Source organism: Haliotis rufescens, unplaced genomic scaffold, assembly GCF_023055435.1.
Source record: "Haliotis rufescens isolate VD_foot unplaced genomic scaffold, xgHalRufe1.0.p SCAF_14, whole genome shotgun sequence".
In the NCBI taxonomy this organism is placed as follows: Eukaryota; Metazoa; Mollusca; class Gastropoda; order Lepetellida; family Haliotidae; genus Haliotis; species Haliotis rufescens.
The window spans coordinates 17,154,109-17,179,096 of record NW_025963824.1 but is presented as its reverse complement, the minus strand read 5'-3'; the positions used below and the strand labels follow the sequence as shown (position 1 = coordinate 17,179,096).

The 24,988-nt window shown below is 42.7% G+C and overlaps 1 protein-coding gene across 3 annotated transcripts in view; it reads right to left on the bottom strand.

Annotated features, from left to right (window-relative positions):
- The window catches only part of LOC124152597 (atrial natriuretic peptide receptor 1-like), a 243,628-nt gene that overhangs the window by 50,310 nt on the left and 168,330 nt on the right, over positions 1-24,988 (bottom strand). For all 3 annotated transcript variants that reach the window (XM_048395072.1, XM_048395073.1, XM_046525577.2), the window contains exons 2-14: positions 22,442-22,553; positions 21,607-21,802; positions 19,349-19,484; positions 18,780-18,871; positions 15,133-15,271; positions 8,952-9,036; positions 8,420-8,543; positions 7,703-7,798; positions 5,174-5,251; positions 2,617-2,721; positions 1,826-1,897; positions 607-772; positions 1-139 (exon numbers count right to left, since the gene is read on the bottom strand). The exon at positions 1-139 is cut by the window's left edge and continues 17 nt beyond it. In XM_048395072.1, the coding sequence (XP_048251029.1) occupies positions 1-139; positions 607-772; positions 1,826-1,897; positions 2,617-2,721; positions 5,174-5,251; positions 7,703-7,798; positions 8,420-8,543; positions 8,952-9,036; positions 15,133-15,271; positions 18,780-18,871; positions 19,349-19,484; positions 21,607-21,802; positions 22,442-22,553 (1,540 nt within the window). The remainder of the gene's footprint in view (positions 140-606; positions 773-1,825; positions 1,898-2,616; positions 2,722-5,173; positions 5,252-7,702; positions 7,799-8,419; positions 8,544-8,951; positions 9,037-15,132; positions 15,272-18,779; positions 18,872-19,348; positions 19,485-21,606; positions 21,803-22,441; positions 22,554-24,988) is intronic.

Genomic DNA, 24,988 nt, shown 5'->3' with positions numbered 1-24,988 from the left:
ATGTGTTGTAGATAGAAGACGCCCTTCCTGTACACAATCTCCTGGCAGATTACAGCAAAACTGTACACGTCCCCCTTCTGTGTTCCCTCGCACGGGACGTTCTGCTGCTTCAGCAACTCGGGACCCGACCACAGTCTACCTGCAAACAGACAGTAGACAATAAGACTGTAGACAAATTGACAGTAGACACTGACAAGACGTGACAATCCTTCTACAAATACCAGTAGAAAGTGAATAGATGTGACGGTCTACTTTCAAATAGACAGTAGACACTGGCAGTCACCGTGCATTTATGTAGACACTGACTGCACTTTAGTCATCGAAATATGTTATTTTGAAATGACTAGATTCACCACATGTGACTTTGAAAATGAACACCAAATTTGAGAAATTTATTGAAAGAAGCGCCGTAAAGTATCCCGATTTTTTTTTCCCGAATGAACACTTCACACTGCTTGATCCCAGCACGCTTTCTTTATCCGTACATTGGCTGTAGGTGTGCCACAGCGACAGTAGCAACGTGTCCGAAATATTGCCGATGCGACGTTTCAGTTTAGACTAACTCACACTCATTGAGACAATATCAATATATCCTGATTGACGTACTCTGTTGCAGCGCAAAGTCCATTTCATCAAAGTCGTCATCCGTCTCCCGGAAGTAGTGGAGGCCAAAGTCTGTTATCTTGACCACAAACCTGCTGTCAACGACACAGTTCGTACTTTTTAACCTCCCGTGACTCTTAGCTTCACTGCTGTGCAGGTATGCCATTCCCTGAAAAGAACCCCACAAGCTTAGTGATCACTCTGCGCTAAACAGTAAGCCAGACACAAACATTGGTTTTATCCGTGATCACGTGCATCATGGTGTATGAGTGAGTCAGTTTTGACGCCGCTTTCAACAGTAATCCGGTTATATCACGGCGTGGCAGCTTTATGTGGGAGAAAATCCCATAGTGATGCAGGCTTTAGACGTTTACCACTTTGGTGAAACCCACAATGTAAAACAATTAGCGTACAAGAAACGTCACTTTAACTGTTACATTTTGATGATATCTTACCATAAACCCCGTCACTACCACGACTAGTACTGAATGTTTGCGAGAAATCTTTCCAATGAAACATATTTACGCCCTCGTGTGTTGTATTTACGGTGTGCTCTGGTCAAACAGAGCACTATGGGATATCATCCGGGCGAGTTTTGTCGGAGCCATTTTTGTACAACGCTGTAAGTTGTAAGTAAATTCCGCTAAATTATTTATTGTATTATCACCGATTTATTTAAAAAGAAACAATTGTTTTATCAATTCAGGTATCTTAAGAAGTTTTAATTTGTAAAACACTTCTTCTGATGTTGTACGTATAAATACAGCATATATCGTACCTCGTAGCTGATTGTCAGTACAAGTATCGTACATAAAACGTTCCGGTCGTAGGTACGGGCGTACCGTGGGTACGGTATGAACGTTCTCATGTAAGGTATTTTTACTGACAACCAGGTGCCAGGACTTTTATCTTACAAAATACGGGATTTTGTTTGCACGGATTTATTTTAGTGCAGGAGCACGGGTGTGGTGCTGACACACCTTGAAACAAAATCGCGCAAATCGGGATTCACACCCACGATCATAGGTTTCTGACGTGCCCATTGCAAGGAACGCATCTCTGCACCCGAACCCACTCTGAATGTAGGACATGCTGCCCGTTGTTTGTGTTGAGTATTGGAAAAGAAGGAACTAATAACTTCTGTGACTGCAGCTGTTGTATTCAGTATTCACGGATGTGTAGCAGCCAGCATCTTGTAACAAGGGTGTATGAAGCATCTCACCCTGACTATGTCCTGCATGATGGAGTAGCGGAACATCCAGTCCAGCTGTATCTCGTCGTTCTCCAACACATCCTGGAAACAACAGGCAGGGGGAAATGTAATACCAGAATAGGAACATACAGGCAACGCACCTCAACTGAAAAGCCACTTTGGTACGACCATCAACAGAGTGATGCGGACCTATTCCATTCCGGTACCCGGGGTGGCACTGAGGCAATGTCCCGAACATGTCTAGTTTGTAGTCGTTCCCTTATTTTTACCCTTAAGTATATATTCGACGGCACCGTCTACCACATAATAATGAATTGAAGGATGTACAAAGGAATATATGCTAATCAATTAAAGACAATGATTCACCTTGGCAACAAAATGTTTCGGCTCATTAATAGAAGAACAAATCTCTTTGCCTACCCCTACATAGCATCGCTATATATTGGGTGATCAGTGAATGTTTCACGCCGCAGTCAGCAATATCCCAGCTATATCTGGGCGGGGTTCGACTACTGGATCAAGCAAACTAGTAGATGATAGCGCAAGCAACGAACTACGTTCTCGTGGTACAATGACAGCGTAGCCACCAAGCGATGTCGCGTCTTACGACAAACATTGAGTACAGATGACCCATTGTGATAGAGGGTGCGCAGGATTTATATTTGACAACTTAAATACACAAATTAAGGGTATTTTGTTATTGTATATGCACGTTTTCAGTATTCCCCTTAAAGTTTGACAAGTAATGGTTTGCGGGTGTCAGATTCAAACATTGGTCTGTAGGAAGGTAACGTGACTACCTGTAGGCTCCCCTTGGGGCAGTATTCCGTCAGTATACACTGGTGGGGGGAGTCCAGACACGCCCCTATAAACCGCACCACGTGGTCATTCTGTAAATCTTTTATCTGTCAAATAGAGCAATACATCTACAATCAACACATGTGATCACAAGGGGGAAGGGTTACATATGGTGCATATGTTATAAACATGAACCCCGCTCTGTCGTTTAAGCTAGAGTAACTAATGAAAAAGTATGACGTCAGCGGGATTCGAACCCGTGAAGTCCGAACAGAAGTATAGCCAGTGTAGTGTATTGCAACGATTCTTTTGAAAACAAATTGTGTTGCTGTAACAAATCAATATTTACTTACTACAGAACTACTTGTCAGTCTGTCGTGTTTACTAGTATATACTGTACCGCAAAAGAAACGTCACCATGGATAGATATATGAGAAACCGTATTTATCCAAACACTGTAAACATACTTTGAGACATAATTATTAAAAAGATGAAACTTGGCAAAACTGATCATCAGGTTGAAATTATTTTCGTGTGTCCGACATGTGCATTGATGACTGCCGTGCAACGTCGATACATGGAATTGATGAGGCGGTTGATGAAGGCCAAAGGCACTTGAGCTCACACTCTGAGGAACGCCTGACAAAGTTCAGCTGCAGTTGTCGACCTTGGTCGGACGTCATTCAGCCGTCTTTGAATCTCGTCCCACAGGTGCTAAATCGCGACTGAGGGCAGACCACTGCATGGTCCTGATGCCATTCTGCTGGAGGAAGTCTATTGTTGCTTTCGCAGTGTGGGCACGGGCGTTATCATGCTGAAACTCGTGGTTGCGGCGACGTGCCAAATGAGTTATGGCGTGTGGTCTCAAGACTTGATCAATGTACCGAGCTGCTGTGACACCATTGCCTCTCCCTGAACCGATGTTCTGGAAGACCACTGGGCCGACCCTCTGTGCAGGACCAATTCCACCCCACATCATGATGCTCGGACCACCCAACGAGTCTCTCTCAACAACACAAGCATCCGAATAACGTTCCCCACGGCGTCGGCAGACTTTCTGCCATCTGCTGTTGAGATACAGTAACGGCTCTCGTCTGAGAAGAGGACGCTGGTGGCGCCAATGCTGGTGCTGTGTTGCCCACTGAAGACGGTACCGGTGGTGACGTGGTGTCAGAATGGGTCCTCGGTGTGGCCTGTGACAGTGGAGATGTCTGCTCGTCAATCGTCGGCGCACGGTGTCCGCGCTAATGTGTCGCTGGTGTGTCCCCATGGTCTGTAGAGCAGTTTCCGTAGCAGTAACAAAGCGATCTTGGAGATGCTATCGCACAATCTGACGATCCCGACGTCGGGTGGTGACCCTTGGTCTTCAACTACGTGGTCGGTCATCTGTAGTGTTGGTGGTCTGGTACCGTTGCTGGAGCCTGCATATTGTCCTTACGTGGACTTGAAATGCATTGGCTACTTGCCGGGCGGTTTGTCCAGCTTGCAATCGTCCAAGGGCTTGGTGTCGCTGATTTCTTGTCAATCTTGGCATGTGGTAGCAATTCAATAACGAATGAATGTTATCCGATCTGGGTGGGTTTTTATAGGGCAAGGAATGGGGGAACGCATGTGCATTTAAATTTGCATGGAACTCACGTGCATCGGGTTACCATGGCCGTTGCCGTGATGCGTTTTGGGCGATAGGTTTTATTGTCATCTGCTTTGTTTTTTAATCATCAAATTTCATTAATCCGGACAAAGTAATGTTAAATTTTAGAAACTTTGACAAAAATTACACAGATATTTAAATGACAACTTTTCATGCAATGTCACTTGGGGTGACGTTTCTTTTGCGATTCAGTGTATAAATTAAAATGCATGGAAGTATGATGTAGTAATTTTGAAGCAGAAAAATATACTCATTCTTGATCAGAACTATGTTTACTTATGATGAACCCATCAATATCAGAAAGTGACACCTAGGCAATAATTGATGGTGGCACTTGTACTGTCAGATCCTATACTATACTTGCCCCGGGAGCGGGGCTCAGAAGCGAGGGCTCAGGAAACATGTTAGGGGATGACTCACACAGTGCTCTTGAAAACAAGCTTTTGAAAATCTATTTTAACAATACATAGGGTTCCTATTTTCTGTGGATAATGTCCATGGTTTAAATTTTCGAAACATGGCTGTCGCGTGTCTTCTTCTATTACCAAAATAAATATACCATCACTTTGATGAGGAGAAGCGAAAACTAGGGAAACAAATTACGTATTCATAACTGTTGTATTTGACAGAACATATTGTCAATGTTGTGTGCGTGTTGAGGGATTAAAATTAAAAGTTCGATGTTAGATAGAACGCGTCGTTTCCCACCAGATAAAATCACCTTTTTGAGGGAATGTAAGTACTGGTGAGATGTGTTTGTCACCTTATGTAATGAAGTTTTCTATCCAATTGGTGCACGGCTTCGGAAGATTCCATCGTTTAGCAGCACAATATCGACAAGTCAGGTAACTGTCATGAGGAAGTCTTGTTGCAATTAAACTTTATTTATTTAATCAACACCAACTCACCGTTTTGACCTCCAACAGTAAAGGTTTATGTATTGTGATGCTGGACCGTGAGATGGGTTTGATGGCTATGATAGCGCCCTGAAACACCCAACACACACACATTAACTCACTCCAATGATTGTTGATAGAAGCAGGCATTCATGGGCAGATATGGCGCACTATACATACCTCAATCAATTATCATTAATAATAATATTGTCAGTATTATTATTTCTATTATTACTAAACTTGGATGCGCATATAAAAAAATATTATGTGAGGAAATAACAGGACAAGAGGTCTACAACGCAAACAACAGTTGTAACGGAAAACACATTGACGGCAAGGTGCCACAAGTTATCTCCCTTCAATTTAATGCACAATTGTGGCCTGCGTGTTCTTGGCTGGTTGGTTGGTTTGTTGTTCAACGCCGCTCTCAGCAATGTTCGAGCGATATGACGGCGGTCTGTAAAAAATCGCGTCTTCACCAGACAAACCAGTGATTGACACCATGAGCATCGATCCACGCAGTTGGGATTCGACGTGTTCTAGGAATAAGTTTGATCTTTTGTTTGTTTGTTGTTTAACGCCGCAATGTTCCAGCTATATGACGGCGATCTGTAAACAGTCGTGTCTGAACTAGCCAGTCTAGTGGTTGACATCATGAGCATTGATATACGCAATTTATTGGGATACGAAGTTGAAGACCAATTCTACCCCACATCACGGGTCAACTGTAATCTGACTGGAAACAGTTCAAACCCTAATTAGAGAACTTCCTGTCGCCCTGGATCCATATTAGCGGTTTGTTTCCTAGCTACGAAACGCAACATGAAGTGTAAGAGGTGTATTTTTCTTAAATACTCTACAAATCCACCGATAACATAATTTACAAATATTGGGGAAATAACACGAGCGTATTTCTTCTTGCTATCGTTTCTGCTAACCAGACAACCGTCATTACATTTTGAATACAAATGGCTGAGTAATGGTCTAAAATGTCTATTTCAAAATGGCTGAGGTGGCGACCGTATTGAAATTCAGATTCGAACCTCTTCAGTAAACTAAGCGGGTGTCGTTTCAGCCTCAATTGCACAGCAGTTGCTAAGGAGATGTTGATTTTCAATTTATTTTTGTCTTTTCAAACATGGCCACTGGCAGCCATATTTGATTTCCGATCAAGAAGTTATAAACAAACTTAATACTTCACTCATCAAATTTCGCGCCACTTGCCCTTTATTTAGAAGTAGTTTTTATTTTCTTAAATCAAATATGGCTAACAGGCGGTCATATTGAAATTCCAATTTTGATGTCTTGAACAAAACTAAACACCTGTAAAGTAACACCCAACGCACAAAATCAGCTGAATCCATCTAGCAATTTAGAGCGTATCATACATCATTTCATATACTTGTGACGACTTCAGCTCGCATCCACGTGGCCACGTGACAGTTCTCAGTCTGCAACACAGTGCATCAGGATGGTGTTTGAAGCGCCAATACAATCACAAGGCAATCGGTGATTTTGAAAACCAAATGTTGTATGTTGTTGGCAGTAAAGTTATCTGAAAGAGGATTTTGATATGCGGGACCCCTCCCTTGATAAGTGAGTGTACGTTTGTCGCCGTACACATTCCATGACGGATGTTTTCACTGATACTAAACTCACGGCAAATTTCTTTATCATAAATTAAATGTGTATAAAACAGAAATAATACTCTTTGTTCAGGAGTACCTTCAACGTGTATTTTCATATTTGAAACATGGTGTCATTATATATCTTCCAACAAATACCTGAACGAAAGTCCACTCGCCGGGACTTCGGGTAAGCTTATTGGTCCCCAGCAACCAATGCTTGTCGTAAGAGGCGACCAAATGGATCGGGTGGTCAGGTTCGGTCAGGCTCGGTCAAGCTCGGTCAGGCACGGTCACTTGGTTAATTGCATGTCAACCTATCCCAATATTCGTGGATCAAGGCTGGTGATGTCAATAACAGTAATGTCTTGTCCAGACGCGAATATTTACAGATTGACGTCATATAGATTATTGTTGGATGCGGCGTAAAACAACAAACAAAACTAAACCAAAGTCTGTTGGAAGTAGGAAATAATCTTAATGTTAATTTGCGTTTAAAGAACTGTTTATTGAGTCATGTCCAGCTAAATAAGTCAGATCGGCCTTCGCACAATGTCATGAATATATGCAGATTTAGAGAATATATGACACCTGCGTCACTTCGGCCACTAAGCTAGACATTTTCTTGTCTTACCGACTTTAACGAGAACATTCCTGGTCGATGGGTTTGGGAAAATAAAAATGGCACTTAACATTATTGACGCTGTCCTTCAAAAGATTATCTTAAGATATTGCCACGTGTTCAATGATTGTTAAGATCGTCCTTTCATATATAGTAACATGAAACTGTGCACAATTATATCCGTATTTAAGATGTAAGCATGCATTTGGCCGATGAAATAAGTGCTTTTCATTTTAAGCGTCGACTGAATGCGCATCATTTCCTTTTTAAAAGTTACCCGTTTGTGTGTTTTACCTTGTAATACCCTGTCTTTGTAAACAACTGTCTGTTGCCAACGTTGTTCAGGACGGCGATTGTGTCCCTCGAACAGGAGCTGGAGAACGAGACCCGCTGTAACAATAGAGTTATGTATCATGTTTCATGCATACCAATATGCAGTTGAGAATAATCGATAATAAGGAATAGGGTCATGATCCCTGCAACAAGAACCTGCATCACAGACAGAATGCAAACATTACAGACAGATTGCTTGCAAGGACATGACCATGTGACATTTATGATTTGTTTGTTTGTTGTTTTACGCCGCACTCAGCAAGAGTCCAGCTATATGACGGCGGTCTGTAAATAATCGAGTCTGGACCAGACAATCCAGTGATTAATATAATATAATATGTTACAAGGAAAGCGCATGTTGTTTTACGTCACTGTTCGGTAATATTCCAACCGAGGTGATCTTGGGCGTTTAACACTTTCGTGAAACCCACGAACACGAGTATGGTGATGAAAATGAATCACTTTTGAAATCAAAATTTCATGTGTAATATTTTGCACCTGGGGTGTACATTCAGAGATATGTAGTTCATAGTTTTACTCGCTGACTTACAAACCTCAACCGCACCAGGATCCGGTGATAATTGGTTCGAATCCCATATGAGCCCCATTGTCATCCTTGAACAGCATCCTTGGTCACCCCTCCTCGTGGGTGTCAAGGGTCATCGACGCAATACTTACCTCAGCATTTTTGCCCTTTCCGCTCCGATCAAGTTTCTTATTTTTGCCAGGGGATCCGAACAGGATGTCATCCCACTTCACTCGCCAGTTCATTTCCGCTAACTCTGCCTCTAGCTTTATATGTCTGTGGGCAGAAATCATCACTATCATAATAATCATCATTATAATCACCACCGTCGCCTTGTCCAAGTGTCATCATACCAATTGAAAGAAAAGGTCAGTGATAATCTTTTGTATTTCATATCTCTTGAACATGTGATGAAAGTGTCAAGGCCTCGTCAACTCGGCAAGCATGACTATAACACTGCATGAGAAACAGGAGGCTATAAACAATTACAAACATTATCGAGACGTTACTAGGTTGAAAACAGTCGCCGAAACACTGCAAACTCAAAGTGCAAACAAACACCATATCCGTATGAAATACATCACCATCACCATCACCATCGAAAAGAATTCTCGCTTTTTTTTCATTTTTAGCCATCATCAAACGTGGGTGTATGCTTTCTTTTGCCCGTAAGTTTATACTTACCTGTATATAAAGAACGTGGCCACCAAGACGATCAGCAGCACGGAACCCAGGACAATGATCACGATGCCGTACTCTGGAAAGGGCTCTACAAACAAAATGTGGGCGAGTGAGTGAGTGAGTGCGTGAGTGAGTGAGTGAGTGAGTGAGTTTGCTTTTAAGACGAGATTACGGTTTGCATGCTATTCATTCGTCATCTTACCCCAACCCTTGACCCTTGGTAAGCCACGATCAGTTGCGTTGTGACCTCACAATTTACCCCGTATGACTCTGTATGAGGTCCGCCCACTTGCGTGTACCATTGTGAAGAAAAGGCGTAGTGGGTGGTTAGCGACAAGTTTTGTTTGTTTGTTTGTTTATTGATTAACGCCGCACAATTTCCAAGCTGTATGAAGGCGGTCTGTCAATAATCGAGGGAATACGCAATAGGGAAACGATCACATGCATCAACCAAATCAGCGATCCTGACCATCCGATCCCGTTAGTCGCCTGTTACGTCAAGTGTGGATTCCTGAAGACCCATTCCGACCCGGATCTTCACGGGTCTCCGCGACAAGTACTACGATGGATATGTGCGTGTCTCGGCTAACAACGACTTCTACCAGCGAATTCAATAGCACATAAGAGCACATGCTGATGTTTTTTACCCGAAGAAAACAAATGTGCACAGATAACACAGTTGTGTAGTATCGTGACAATGAAAGGACTACTTTTTAACCCCAGAGAGCAGTAATGAATAGTGTCAGTCATGAAATGTTTGTGAGAGTTGAGACCTTAACGAATTTATTGTCGACATTCTCCTTAATTAATCTGATGTATTTGTTTATGGATTTTTTTGTAATTATATTATATCTTTCAAACGACTTTTAGAGAATTCTTGCATCGACTTGTCACCTCTCAATGGTCTAATCAGGACTACGTCTGTCCACGGGACTGTGGTCAATTTCATCGTCATGACCTACACGTGCACACATGCGTACACCCTCTCAACCAGTATCAAATTAATTAAGTTTAACCAAATTCTGTGCATCGCCTACTTGTCTGAAACTGGCTTTGTGAGTAGGTTCAACTTATCCTTGATTACCAGTAGCTACATGTATTCGCAGCCTGTTCTTGCCACGACACAGGTATATAAACCAGGATCCCCCGCCAATCCCTCTGATCTGCAAGCCAGTGTGCTTCAACCACTCGGGGATTCTGTACAGTTCGCCCTTAACATGCATTCCGACGACATCATTGTAGGAAGTATCAACAAGACATGGTTCTTGTGTTTATGAAGACACTGATCACAAACAGATAAGGTGCAAAGGCACCTGGATGATCTAAAAAAGGCACACCGATAAAATTCGACATTGTTTAGAGAAACAGCTGAGAGATTATAGCAAGACACTTGTGCTGCATGTGCGAAATTTACTCTTAGCCGGTCGAGTCCACTAAACGAGAGGGGTGAATAACACTCAAGCTGATAAATGTGGTGTTCGATATGAAAACATTTTCCACATTTATTAGGCGAATGGCATTTTTTGTTCGGTTTCTAAGAGGAATTAATCCCTCTCCTCGGTTGAGCTTGGGTTTATAAAGGCACCCCCTCCCCAAGCCACACCACCCCAACCCCAGTTCTCTCAGTTTGAGCTGATCCAAGCATTACCTCGGAGATCTTCTTTACCTCGTGTAAACAGAGGTGCAGGTTTGCAAGTCTTCCCAACGCATTTGGCAAGGAAGCAAGTCGTTTCCTTCACCAAGCCTTAAAAATATTAGTCTTCTTTTGAGATAAAATCGGATATTTTCGCTGTATTTTTTCCAAACAGTTTGCAAAATAAATAACGCCCAATTAATGCAGTGCTATTTATCTATAGACACAAAACCCACAAAATCAATATTTGTTAGACTGACGAGTGGTATTGGATTGTTTTCATTTTGCACAATAAACATGTCGTCAGTCCAAATGTATTCTCTTGGTGAGTGTGTGTTGTTTACATCGGAGTCAGCAGTATTCCAGCCACGTCACGGCCGGTAAATAATTCGGCAACAGCCAATTAGTGGTTAATATCATGAGCACTGATCCACGCCGTAGGTTGGTTTGGTTGGTTTGTTGTTAACGCCGCACTCAGCAATATTCCGGCGGTCTGTAAATAATCGAGTCTGGACCAGACAATCCAGCGATTGATATCATGAGCATCGATCCACGCAATTGGCATCGATGACATGCTTCAATCAAGTCAGCAAGCCTGACCACCCGATCCCGTTAGTCGCCTCTTACTACAAGCGTAGTCGCATTTGACGGAAAGCATGGGTTGCTGAAGAGCGCGGCAAGCATCACGCCGTAGGGGTAGAACGACACATGGTCGTCGATACCACATATTGTTACCACCCGATCCGTATTAACCGGATGTTAGCTCGTGCCCCAGGGTGGGTACATGTGACAGTGCCTTTCATTACAGCATCGTTGTGTTACATGTATATTGGGAAATATACATGATATAATATAGATGCATAAACAATACATAATTTTTTTTTTTTTTTTTTTTTTTTTATAGTAATTTGGGGTTAACGTGAAACGTGATGTATACATGCATGTGGTGTATATCAATAAAATATATAGAGACTATTTTTTAAGGTGTCTTGCATTCCAGCGGGACCCTGAAGCCCATTCCTGGTGTCCCCCGCCGTGATATTGCTGGAATATTGCTACATGCGGCGTAAAATCAAACTCACTCCAGCGGGACCCGGGGAAATCCGGGGTAGAATAGGTCTTCAGCAACCCTTGCTTGCCGTAAAAGGCAGTTTTGCTTGTCGTAAGAGGCGACTAACGGGATCAGGTCGTCAGGCTCGCTGACCTGGTTTGAAGCACGTCATCGTATCCCAGTTGCGTTGATCGATGCTCATGATGTCAATCACTCGATTGTCTGGTCCAGACTCGATTATTTACATACCGCCGTCATATAGTTGGACTATTGCTGAGTGCGGCGTTAAACAACAAACAAACAAAAAACACCCCTGCCTTTATAGAAGTTATATCGCTACAATTATGAGAGACATTTTCTGTGGCAGTACTTTATGTTGAGGAGAAAACATTTAAAAAAAAATGTAAATGCAAGACAGAAAGAAAAGAGGGCTTTTCACGACCCCATGTGTTTTTAATTTCAACCAAAACCGAAGAGCGTTTTCTCTGGCATTAAAGCCGTCACAAACAAACTCGAACAGTGTTATTATTCTTTTCTTGAAAGAAATATATGACTTTAATCTGCAACCAGTTCAGCAGATTGTTATGCAACCGGATTATAACGAGGCGGGGTCACGAGCTTCACGTGCAAAACGCGTGACACAAGCACGTGCTTTTAGCCAATCGTCAGTGACAGCAAGGCGCGTGAGAGAGATGGTTTGTTCGATTGTTTGAAAAGAACAGATCATTACGATGAGAGATTTTCTTGCAATGAAAAAAATGTTAGTGATTGCTGTTATTGGATCATGTTGAAGAGACAGTGAATGATCTATCGTTTGAGAATTCAAAGCTCAACATCGCGCTGTTACTCATTTCAAGCTTTTTACGACGGCCTACGTGGTCTGGTGGATAGAGTGTCTGTCCAGAGAGCGGAAGGGCGGTGATTGGATTCCCGGCTGCGTCATACCAAACGACAAGTTGTTTCCATGCCTGGAACTCGGCATTAAGGGGATAAAACACGGTCTGGCCGGCTTGGGGTCAGTATACTGTGTCTGAGTTGGGCATCCATGTGAATATATATCCATGGTATATGCATGGTATATCCATGGATCTGCATATGGACCACGAATGAGCAGAATGCAGGCTGAGGTAGAACCTGCGCAAACTGCTGTCCAATATCATCCTGTGTCACATTCAGTTTCAACTGGACCCGTGAAGATCCGGGTATCGCTGGAATATTGCTGAGAGCGCCGTTTAACAACAATCAATTTCAACTGATGGCACGTGTGGCCCAGTCGTCTGGTGCGCCGCAATTCGCTGTGTCAGGTGGTGTGCCTTCGGCACTTCAGAAACCTGTGATTGTGGGTTCAAATCCCGCTTCGCCCCTAGTGTGTTTCTAGGTTTGTCAGCACCATACCCGTGCTCGTTGGCTTCACCAGTGTTAAAGTTCTGAGACCTGCACCACTTCAGGTTTTCCTCCAACATTAACTTGATGTGCCGTGATATGACTGGAATACTGTTCAAAGCGACGAAAAACCCAACTCACTCACTTTCAACTGAGTGTGTGATTGAAAAAACCCTCATCAACTCAGTGTCTTATTCGTGTTCAATAATTATTCCTCTATCAATGAGGTTTTACTTCAAAGGCAAAATTCATAACCGACTGTACAATGGCAAATGAAATTGTATAATCGTAGACTAAAGACGTGCGCATGTAACATGATTCCGCATTAGAAAGCAAGGATCACGTCGTCCTATTGTCTTAAAGGGGCATTTGGTGGAATAACTTCTAAGCAGGGACTTTCTACAGAATGTTCCTCTGTCCCAGGGATATTCTATAGATAGTCTCCCGCTCAGGGTACTCTGTTGAATGACCCCGTATCTCGTGGTTATTCAATTGAGTGTCTCCGCTATAAGACTGAAGTAATGCCTTTACGACGTTAGATATTAATGTACTCGCTATTGGATGTCTCTCGTTTGAAATGTATGTTGCATTTGAACACAATCTTCATAAGACACATTACAGTGCTAACTTCAGGAAATGGGAATGGTGTAAAATGAAAGTAACAAATTTTCATTTCTTTTCGGACGAACCTGGAACCTTCGTACATGTTGCCTGGTGAATGAACCATTCGTCTGCATAGGCGCTGATAATCCACAATGATCTTAAGAATCTGGGTGCTGTTGTACAAAACAACCTTAGCGCTACGACTGTCGTACAACTATGTTAAGGTATGGGAGTTACGATCACCTTCGCGCTAAGATCGCTTTATACAACGGCACCATGTTTGTCAGTATTGAGCCATATCTTTAGTTTGTTGTTTAACGCCACGCACAGCAATATTCCAGCTGTGTGACGACGTTCTGTAAACAATCGAGTCTGGGATGCGATGAAATGCATCAACCAAGTCAGCGAGCCTGTCCACCCGATAGCGTTAGTCGACTCTTACGGCAAGCATAGACGCCTTTTACGGTTGCTGAAGACCTATTTTAACCCGAATCTTCACGGGTCGAGATCGACAGAAGACACAGAGACACAGAGATCGATAACAAGACATCCTCACTATCATACAGACCCAAGAAAACGTGTGCAGTGTTTGAAGCAATGTCTTGTTCGGTAAAACTCGACTGTCGAGAGCATTTGAAAAGACATGGACATCCAGCCCAAAACCTAAATGTGAAGTGTTGGCATCGTTAAAGAGATTCTACTATGGACTTATCGAGTCGCGCACATAAGACTGCTTTTTAACTCGACTCGCATTTCTGTTTGATGCACAAGACAAGGTGAGCTACCTCACTCACTCACTCACCTTGTCAGATAATCAGCTCATGCGCACCCTGAGAGTACTCCAAGCCTCCCACGTCTCGGGCTAAATAACTCTAACTGAGTTGTAGTCTTTTTTAGGTTACAACATAATTATAGAACAGTGTCTGCCAAGACAGCGACCACCCTTGAACCAACCAGTATACATGTCAGGTCTCACTAATTACTCGGGGTTTTAGATTCAGGAAATAAAACAACTTGGCGTGTGTTTGAAGTTTAAAAGTAGCAGGATTGGTAGCAGAGAAAGGTTTCCTTTGAACATCGTACAGATAAACTAACATGGGGAGCGAGTGTCCACCATGACGAGGAAGTTCTAGGAGACCAGACATAACGACAGCGCATCAAGGGCTGGCTGGTTTGGTTTGACATCGCACCCAAATGGCGGACGTACAAAGTAACGGGTCACGGTCCTGTTCCTACTGTCAACCAACGACTTACAAACCAACACTGACTTATGAATTCCTTGGGTGTAAATAATTTGTCTCACAATCCATGGACTATAACATTTTCCTTTCCGCCCAGCTTTTTCTGTTATGCAAAATCCCTAAATGAAGCAAGTCTAGATTTTACCTCAGGTTCAGGTTCTGAGTCGTCCATCTCACTGGGGCTCCTTTTCAATGAAAAGGGATTCTTTCTTTCAAAAATGTAATTTCAGATGCTTAACGTTATTCTAGGGTGTAAATTGTCTGTTAACGAACCCTCGGGTGGACACTTGGCTCCATCAAACCCACACTTGGGCACGTCCGGCGGGGGAGAAGTTCTTCCTCCAGCCCAATGAATCTCCTTCCCAGGAACCGGTTCGTATCGTTTCTTGTTCCCGAAGTAGTTGGCCACGACCTGAATAAACCACAAACCTGAATAAACCACAAACATCAATACTTGAACTACAAAGGACACACTATATGACCAGTACCATCAGCTATATCCAAACTATCTCACAGCGGTCTGCGACCAGCGAGTCTGGACCAGGCAAACCAACCAGTGACTGACAGCGAGAGCAACTCTCCATGCCCTAAGGGCGCGATGACACGCCCAATTGACAGGGCGTGGCCGCCAGATTCCCCTGTACGACCCTGAGACACCGGTGACGTATTCGGACCCTGAATCCCCACGAGAGAATATGAAATAGATCATGACTTTCAGACATGTGTACAATTGTCATGTTTATATCACACGATTCCGGTGCTCTAACTGATGACATATGTAATAAGTAATAATAATAAGAAGAATATCATCAATAACAGTAACCTAGGAAAACGTCTTGGTGGGGAATATTTTACGAATATCTATTATCATTTAAGTGGTACAGAAAAGGGTTCCCGGTATTCTATGCTTGTCGGAATTGGTCACGCCTCTATGGATCGGGGGTCAATCTCGGTGACTTGGTTGATTGCGTGTCAAGTATAGTGTACCCTCGCGTCACTACAGGTTCCCGTCAAATACCCGGGATATTACTGTGTGCGGTGTTACACAACAAACAAACAAACATAGTCGTAACCAAGTATCAGCAATGCCTGACGCCCTTGTATGTCCACATTTGCATTGTGTTCTTAAAATGGCTTTGAGCAATAACTTGTTCATTGAGAATTTCTTAAGTGCAACACCGTCACTTTGTGATTTCATGTTTAGTCTAGCCGAGTAGAAAGTGCCTTCGTTTTGGACATTGATGAATGCAACTGCACTGGAAGTTAATGCGATACAGACTTCAGACGCGGCTGTCAAAATACAGGCGCACCATCACCTATTCACAAGTAATATATATCAAGGTCAATGAACCGCGGACAGTACATGTCACATGACTGTGTGGTGCACGTGGGTTTCGTGCAAATCGTTATCTATATTAATGTGACTTTGGGACCAGTTCAAACGTTCGATGTCGAATACGTTTTGAGACATACCACCCAATGTTGAATATCCGACTTGTGTGGCCTCTTTTGACACGCATTCTCGTGTTTTGCACTGTTCTTTTTGGAACGTTGATTGAATGAAGTTTATTTACGAGGTGTTGACAATCATTTGTAGGGCTTTTATGGATCAAATCTGTCATATATTACGTACTGCACAAGATGGACTTTCCGCTATTGGCGGCGATGATAAAACCCAACCTTTGAAAGACTGAATGTATTTCATGATAACTCCTAACATATGAATGAAAACAGGATCCGTTTAGTTTAGTTACTGTGTAAAACACGGAAAATCCGATAAATTCTTTTTGCCGGATAGACAATTTACATGACCATTAACCCATCCACCCCAAATGTGAGGAATAAGACTTTTTTACGACATCGGACCTTTCAACTGGTCCCTTAGGGCTCAGTCACACATTCATGAGATCAGGATTTTTACTGCCGTCCTTGATAGGACCATTTCCGATTAAAATTTGTCAAAAGTCTGATCAAGATCCTGTGATTCGTGGCGGGAAACTCACAAACAATCAGATATTATTCAGGAAGCGTCCCTATTCAGCCGTTTCCAGCCGAATTCGTCCCGATTCTCCCGTTCTCAATCCGAATCTGATCCTATTTGTATCTTTCGCCTGGTAAAAAACGACCGAATCTGTGCCGACATCGTCCTGATTCTCCCGAATGCGATCCGACAGAGATCAGACAGTCACCGGACAGGTATCTGCAACATCTGGACGCAATCTGGACTCAATCGACAAGAAACGGCAATGAAAAATTCATGCCCGTTCATCACGACAGCGTCCCGATCTACAGATCACCGTCCAGACAACACAAGACATTGTTACGATTTTGATCCGACACAGCAGAATCTGTCACGACATAGTCACGATTGTAATCCGACTAAACAAAATCGGCTGAGTTTCCCGAATGTTACGGGACGCACCATACTGTCGTGAGTGCTTGGCTGACCTCTCTGGACCTTCCCCGATCCATAGGACTCTGTTACCAACGTATACGACTGCGTTCAGACAATGAAAGGACATTCAAGATCATTGAGGATAGTAATCCGACTTTTTCACTTTTCGTGTCGTAGCGCTGTCTGATCTCAAACGGAAGTCATAATCGGCACTGTGTGAACCTTGCCTTAACGAACATTGATACAGAAGCCGTGACGACAGTTCCCTCTCGCTCCTAGCGTGCACCTCGCGAGGTTGTCGACATCAGTAACGCGCGTGCCTTCTGTCAGTCCAACAAATTAAAGTACCGGTAAGTTTATAAAAGTAACACGCCATAGGGTCTTATGTTAAACCTGATTATCAATTTTATTAAATCTTCATGATTGATTTTCCGAACCAACTTTTTTGTGTCTATGTGTTAACATTTGTGCCTATTCCATGTAACCCATTTTGGCATTTATTGCACATGACATTCTGAGACTTCAGAAATAAATGTATAACCACGCCATTTTTTTATGTCAGTGTTGTGGAAATATTTTCATGAAGCAGTGGAAATTTGGAATATGTAGCCATGCTAAATCCAGTTCGTGTTAAGCTGAAATACTGTGAGAATTAAAGGAATGGAAAAATTATGTCTTATTGAAACTTAATTACTTGAATGGCCTGTAATGTAAACTGTGTGTCACAGAAAGAGTGATATATGTCATTTTTGTGTGAATAACGAGTGATAGATTTCATCGCTATGTTTATATGTGAATGAGTGAGTAAACTGATTTTAACGCCGATTTTAACAGTATTCCATTTATATCACGGCGGGTCAGCTTATTAGTATGGGAGGAAAGCCTGAGGGGATGCTCGTCTCAGATGTTTACCACTACGGTGAAACCATCGAATACTGGTTTGGTGCTGACAAAACTAGAAAAATATTTGGGCGAACCGGTTTTTGGACCAACGATTATAGGTTTCTGGCGTGACAAAGGGACACAACTCTGCGCCTTAGAATTCATCGCCATTATGCCGTGAGTGGGTGAATGCTGTTGTACGCCGCAGATGGCACTATTCCACCTTCATCACGGCTGTATATACGTCTTCACCAACCCATGCTTGCCGTAAAAGGCAATTAAGCTTGTCTAAAAATGCGACTAACGGGATCGGGTGGTCAGGCTCGCTGACTTGGTCGATACAGGTCATCGATCCCAATTGCGTGGATCGATGCTCATGATGTCAATCACTGGATTGTCTGGTCCAGACTCGATTATTTTACAGACCGCCGTCATATAGCTGGAATATTGCTGAGTGCGGCGTTAAACAACAAGCAAACAAACCAACATCACGGCTGTATGTACATAATCTGGGCCAGGGCATACAGCGGTGGGTGGAATGAGCACAGATCCACGCTGTCGGGGTGCGATGACACGCATCATCTCTGACCACATACATGTATACGCTGGAGTGTTTAGTGCAGCCTCCATGTTGTAGACCTACCTCAAACTTGCCGGAGTCAGGGTTCATGTCCAGGAGCGAGTAGTCGGCGTTCCGGTCGCCGTTGGCGTCGATGCTGACTGTGCCGGTGATGCCTGCAAACAACAGTTGGGTGACAGATGGTTAACTCGGTGATGCCTGCAAACAACAGTGGGTGACACGTGCCTATCTCGGTGATGTCTGCAAACAACAGTTGGTTGGCACGTACAAAAAGCAGTGGGTGAGAAATTATTAACTTGGTAATGTTTGCAAACAACAGTAGGGTGAGAAATGGTTTTCTCGGTGATGTCTGCAAACAACAGTTGGTGAGAAATGGTTAACTCGGTGATGTCTGCAAACAATAGTTGGGTGACAATTGGCTAACTCGTAGATGCCTGCAAACAACATTTGGGTGACACGTGCCTATCCCGCTGTGTAACGTACTTCATCACGTGGTGTTATCACCTCTGATTTCTAACTGAAAACTTCTGCTGTCGCCGGCTTTTCGAAATATGACATGTTTACTATTGACAAAAACAAATACTCGAGATAGTTGTGTGGGAAGCGAACTCTACACTGATCGAGGTAATCACCTTCAAAGGTCCGGTTCCACATTCGCCTGGTTATATTGGCACCGTCAGATATTTTGCCTCCCGCTTGAATAGTCTCGTTCAGGGCCAAGGCATACAGGATGACGGCGTCATGGAAGGCTCCCACGAAACTGTTTACCTGAAGTAGGAACCAGCATTTGTATTCACAATCTACACGCCCAATCAATAAAACTAAATAGTTACAATTTTGCATAAATGTGTTAGTAGTACACGTAGTGATGTTGTAACCTCATAATAATGCAACGTCATTTCCATGTAAAACACTACATTCCACCGTAAATGTGAAAAATGACATTTATCATCCAAAACTGGATCCCACAGTAGATATCGCTTGGGTGAGATCTACATTGTAGATATGGCTGCAATGAAATTGCATCACAATGCTTTGCAGACCATTGTAACGTCATTGGTTACCATGACGTCACAATCAAATGACATCACTAATGGCTCCACTACTGAAGGTGTTAGCAGTACTTTTTACACTTAGACACTGCTTATTACTGTCTACAAACTGAAAAGTTCGGTAGAATGACGTTGGATGATAAATATAATCTCACCCTCGTGTCTGTTGATATCAAATACATCGTATAAAACGATAATAAAAGTGGAAAAATTCCTCGGCAAGCCTTGTAGTTGTTTCCACTTTTGTCAACTCGTGTTGATATATTTGATATCAAAGACACTCGGGTGAGATTCTCTATATCTCCTCAAAAGTTGGTAACACACGATTTTATCTTCATGCTATGAATGATTAACAATAGTAATATGAAATAACAGAGTGTTCTGACTTGAGTTCTATTGATGAGTTTAGTATACGCATGGTGAAAGAGGGTGCGTGAATGGGAAGTAATGTCTTATAGACTTAAAGCTTTACGAAGGTGTCCTCCAAGTGAGAGAATCGACAATAATATTTGCTGTTCTCTGATGAGAGATGGTTATCCCCGGTCGTCAACTAATTAACCATGTGTGGAAATTGTTTAAAGCTGCACTCGGCAATATTTAGGCCACTAGTATATGACGGTGGACTTTAAATAATCAAACCTGGACGAGACAATCCAGTGATTGATGTTATGAAGAACGCCCCACGCCGCCGGGTGTGATATGACACGCGATCGATTACGTCGATCCGTTTGACCGCACGATCCACATAATCGTGTCGTACGACAAATAAAGGCCGAAATACCTATACTAACTTGGAATCACCGCGGCTTTCAACATATCCTGATAGTACCATTCTTCTCATTGCGTTCTCCACATCGTCAGTTTAGCCATACCTCATTAGTACGTAAAAGGCGACTATGCTTGACGTAAGCGACTAACGGGATCGGGTGGTCAAGATCGCTGACTTTGGCTGATGCATGTCATCGTATCTCAAGTGCATTGATCGATGCTCATGATGTCAGTCACTGGATTGTCAAGTCCAGACTTATTTATACAGACCATCGCCATATAGCTAGAATATTGCTGAGTGCGACATTAAACAACAAACAAATCTAATCAAATCATGAGAAAATCTGATGTATTGATATAACCAACCTTATTGCGAACATATTCAACAGTTAGTTGAACTGTAATCAAAGATCAAAGCAACTCCTAATGGCCGTTGCTTCAGCGATATTAGCAGTGTAAATAAAAAAATGGAAAACATTTCTCTTTCTTCATTTTTATGAATGTCACATAAGATCTATTAGTTTCCAATGATCATGAACTGAAGACAAATTTTGCCTATGGATTATAATGTGACGTTTGGGTACAGATGCTGGTAATAGTATTAAGAAAGGGGATTGCTTGATAAAGTCCATTTACTTGATAAAGACACTGAATTAAGTATCTGTAACGAATCCTCCCTTGGTTCTTACTGCAGCTTCAAAGTGCCACTTAAAGATATTATCATGATATAGAACATGCACACCAAGAAATATCCTTCATGAAACACGCCATTGCTTCGCTTCTGTGAACATATAGTATATACAGTGATAATGGTCCAGTCGTTTAAGGCACCGCATTTCGCTGTGCGGAGGTGAGTCTCTTGAGCACGCCTGAAACCTATGTTCGTGATTTCGAACCCCGGTTTGCACCATATCCGTGCTCGTGGGTTTCACCAGGGTTGTAAACGTCTTAGATCTACATCCCTTCGGGCTTTCCTCCAACATCAAGCTGACACACCGTGATACAAGTGGTTTACTGTTAGAACGTCGTTAAATCCAACTCACTCACTCAGTCACCGTTATGTCACTCACCTCTTCCTCTCCGTACGTGAAATCCGGGTACATGACCTGGGCTCTTCTTTTCACCTCCTCCGAGAATTTTCTGTAAGCGGGACTTGTCGGTTTTCGGAGGGTCACCGTCATCAAGGCCTCGTATGCCTTTCGGGCCTTTTCGTTTCTTTCCGGTGGATCATCCTCTCGATACCAGGAAGCCTCGCTTTCATTTTTGCTGGACATACATAAATGTATATTGCATGGATGAGGCATTGGAGTTTTATACGAATTATTAGACTGCGATCAAATAAATATAGGTTTTATACATTTTCAAGTAGATGTATGATGCAAGTATTCACCAAATGCTTTGTGTACACGTGTCCTATCTCGCTGTGAAAATTGTCGTCCCTTAGTCGTGTCAGGATCCGCTTTCGTTTTTTCGATTTCTAGATTTTAGGCCCTTGTCTAGCCAGCACCATATGAACCTTCCTCCAACACAGCCGCCTCGCCGTGATATGACTTGAAATATTAATATTCAATTCGGGCTTCAAAGCCCAACTCACCGACTTACTACACGCGTAATCGTTGTAATAAATAAATACAACTCTGCAAGAATTCAATATCACATTTTGTTTGCTACCTCGTACCTCGTATTTTCAATATCCTTTCCAAATATTCCCACGATGATGTATTTAAACGACATATTTGCATAAATTTTCCCTGATGTTTAAGACGAAAGCAATTTTTTCCACCGCTTTTTATTCATAATCGTGAAAGGTCTGGTATTCCTGATTTGAACTTTAGACGTTTTGCCTTGATCCACTACATATCTCATCTTGAAAATTGAAAATAGTTCGAAAGAAATCGTGCATACCTGGAGAAGAGGTCAATGTTGAAGAAGACATATTCCCCGTTGTCGAAGTTGAGGTCGTGGGCATGGATCATAATGTCTCTCACGGAGTCGGGCGAAGCACACAGGACCACGACTGGAAGAGAAGGGAGATAACTCTCAGGTAACATGTAAAACACTCTGCATATATCATCGCCTTAAAGAGTAGCAGGCATAGGCAAAATGTCCGGCGAAACAATAACATAGTTTAAACATCACTTGTCGTTTTCTCCCATTTTATTAATATCCAGCAATTAATGATTACCATGTTGATATAAGAACGTAGAGACAATGACCATAAAGAAACAGGTTGCAATGATGACAACGTCTCAAAAAACGAGTTCTGTAACCAGGCGACACTGGGACATCGAGCATATAGTCCTGTGTCAACCTACATCAGTAGTAGGAAGGGGGAGTTCTACCGGAACGCAAGAGAACACCTAAAATTACATGTTGCTCAAATGTTAAGATTCGACCCCGCCACTGTGCCTGACCTACACACGCTCTGAATCAAGTTTGCTAAGCTATACACAGGACATTTGACCAGCCTGGCGCTAGCATGTTCTGTTTCATTTGGTGCAGTGAGTATACATGTAGGTTACCGGTTTTGCAATTTCGAGCTGTGTGGTGTCGATGTACCTGCCACTCAGTCCAACTCTCACAACGAGAACGGACTCTTGAAATGCGTCAGTTATTATTGGTTGGGGCAGTTGGCTGGGATGTTCTCTTCCCAAACATGCTTGAAAAAATCAGATGATGAAAAAATATCTGGATACGCTGGATGTATTGAACTATACCACTCAACTCCTGATAAGGATACAGTCAACACGTTTACGGAAGTTTGGAGACAACAACAGATGTAAATGTTTACGTTTGTTTTTATGAAATGAAGCTAAACATGAGTCAGGTCAAGCTCAAATCGCATCCTGTTCGTACAACATCCTAAACAACCAGTGCGATTCATCTACAATCCTGGGGCGGTCGGGTAGCCTAGTGGTTAAAGCCTTTGCTCGTCACGCGGACGACCCTGGTTCGATTCCCCACATGGGTACAATGTGTGAAGCCCATTTCTGGTGTCCCCCGCCGTGATATTGCTGAAATATTGCTAAAAGCGGCATAAAACCATACTCCCTCACTCATTCATCTACCATCCGGACACACATAATACATAATCACATGTTGGGTTGTATAATTTGTAGTGTGGCCCTTAATCAACTGTTTGACTCTCTACCATGTTGCAACTCCTGTCTTTCAGTTATTGTCAAGGCACACACACAACGCGCGAACTGCCTCAATTTGCAGCTGTAAAAATGTAAACTCGCAGTCGGTGGGCATATAGAGTAGCATACTTTAAGAAATAAAATCATCAGCCTTATTTCACACATATTACATGCCTATGTCTTCTTTATCACGCTGACTGATCAATATAACGCATCACATATTGAAGGATGAATATTCCCTTTGATCATCGAGGGCCTGTGGCCCATTCGCAGATGTTGAAGTAGCGACAGATGAAGTAGAGCTGACATACATGACACTGTCCCCCGTTTTCTCTCTACAGCCACCCCCTCCACACACACACACACACACACACACACACACACACACACACACACACACACACACAAACACACACACCTGTCCGTATGTGTGTACGCCAGGTCTATTCATGTTACACAACCCCGTGAAGTTGTATATTCATCAAAGTAAAACATTACTGTACGTAGTTGTCGATAGGAACCCTGAATGTGGTCGATTCCATTTGAGGATTAAAGGCGTGGCTACCTGGCTACTAATCGCTTACAGATTACACCACTGCGGGAGCAACAACCCGCGTCACAGATGTGGAGAAATAGATCTCAGATAGCTCACGCATCATGTCACAGATGTATCACACATGGCTGCTTCATCACTCACGCCGTCTGGCTGGCAACCAGATAAAGTTAATACCAAAAATATGTCAATTTAGTCAACCAACTTTTTGCCCTTTCTTCAGTGGCATTTCGTTGTCAGGTCATATAGTGCGAAGCATATGGTTGGAACTACACACATCAAACTTCACTATTTCAAATACAATAAAATGTGAAGTATTTTAGGTATATCACATGTATTATCTTAATCTGGGAGAATAGGGATTTGTGCTCAACAGCGGATCCCGACAGCTAAGGGAAGTAACTCTACACAGCAAATAGCCGAACAACAGATTGGTCAACAAGTTGAAGTACTAGTCGTTGTAGAAATATATGCAATATTATAGTATATATTCCAGGCCAGGGCGTTTGTGAACAAGTCATTTCGTGATAAAGTTTGCTTTGTGTGTACAAGCCATTAATAAGACAGACAAGCAGTTCAGCGAGGTCAGTGAGCTACACACACTGGGTCAAATGTAGTTGGTGCATTGACCCGCCAAGGTTCCACTGCCAATATAAACAGTGACTGACAGGGGAAGGTTTAGTATAATTGATTGACATATTTTGACACGTGTGGTAAGGAACCAGCAGGTGTGTCGGGAGGTAGTTAGCGGGGAGAACA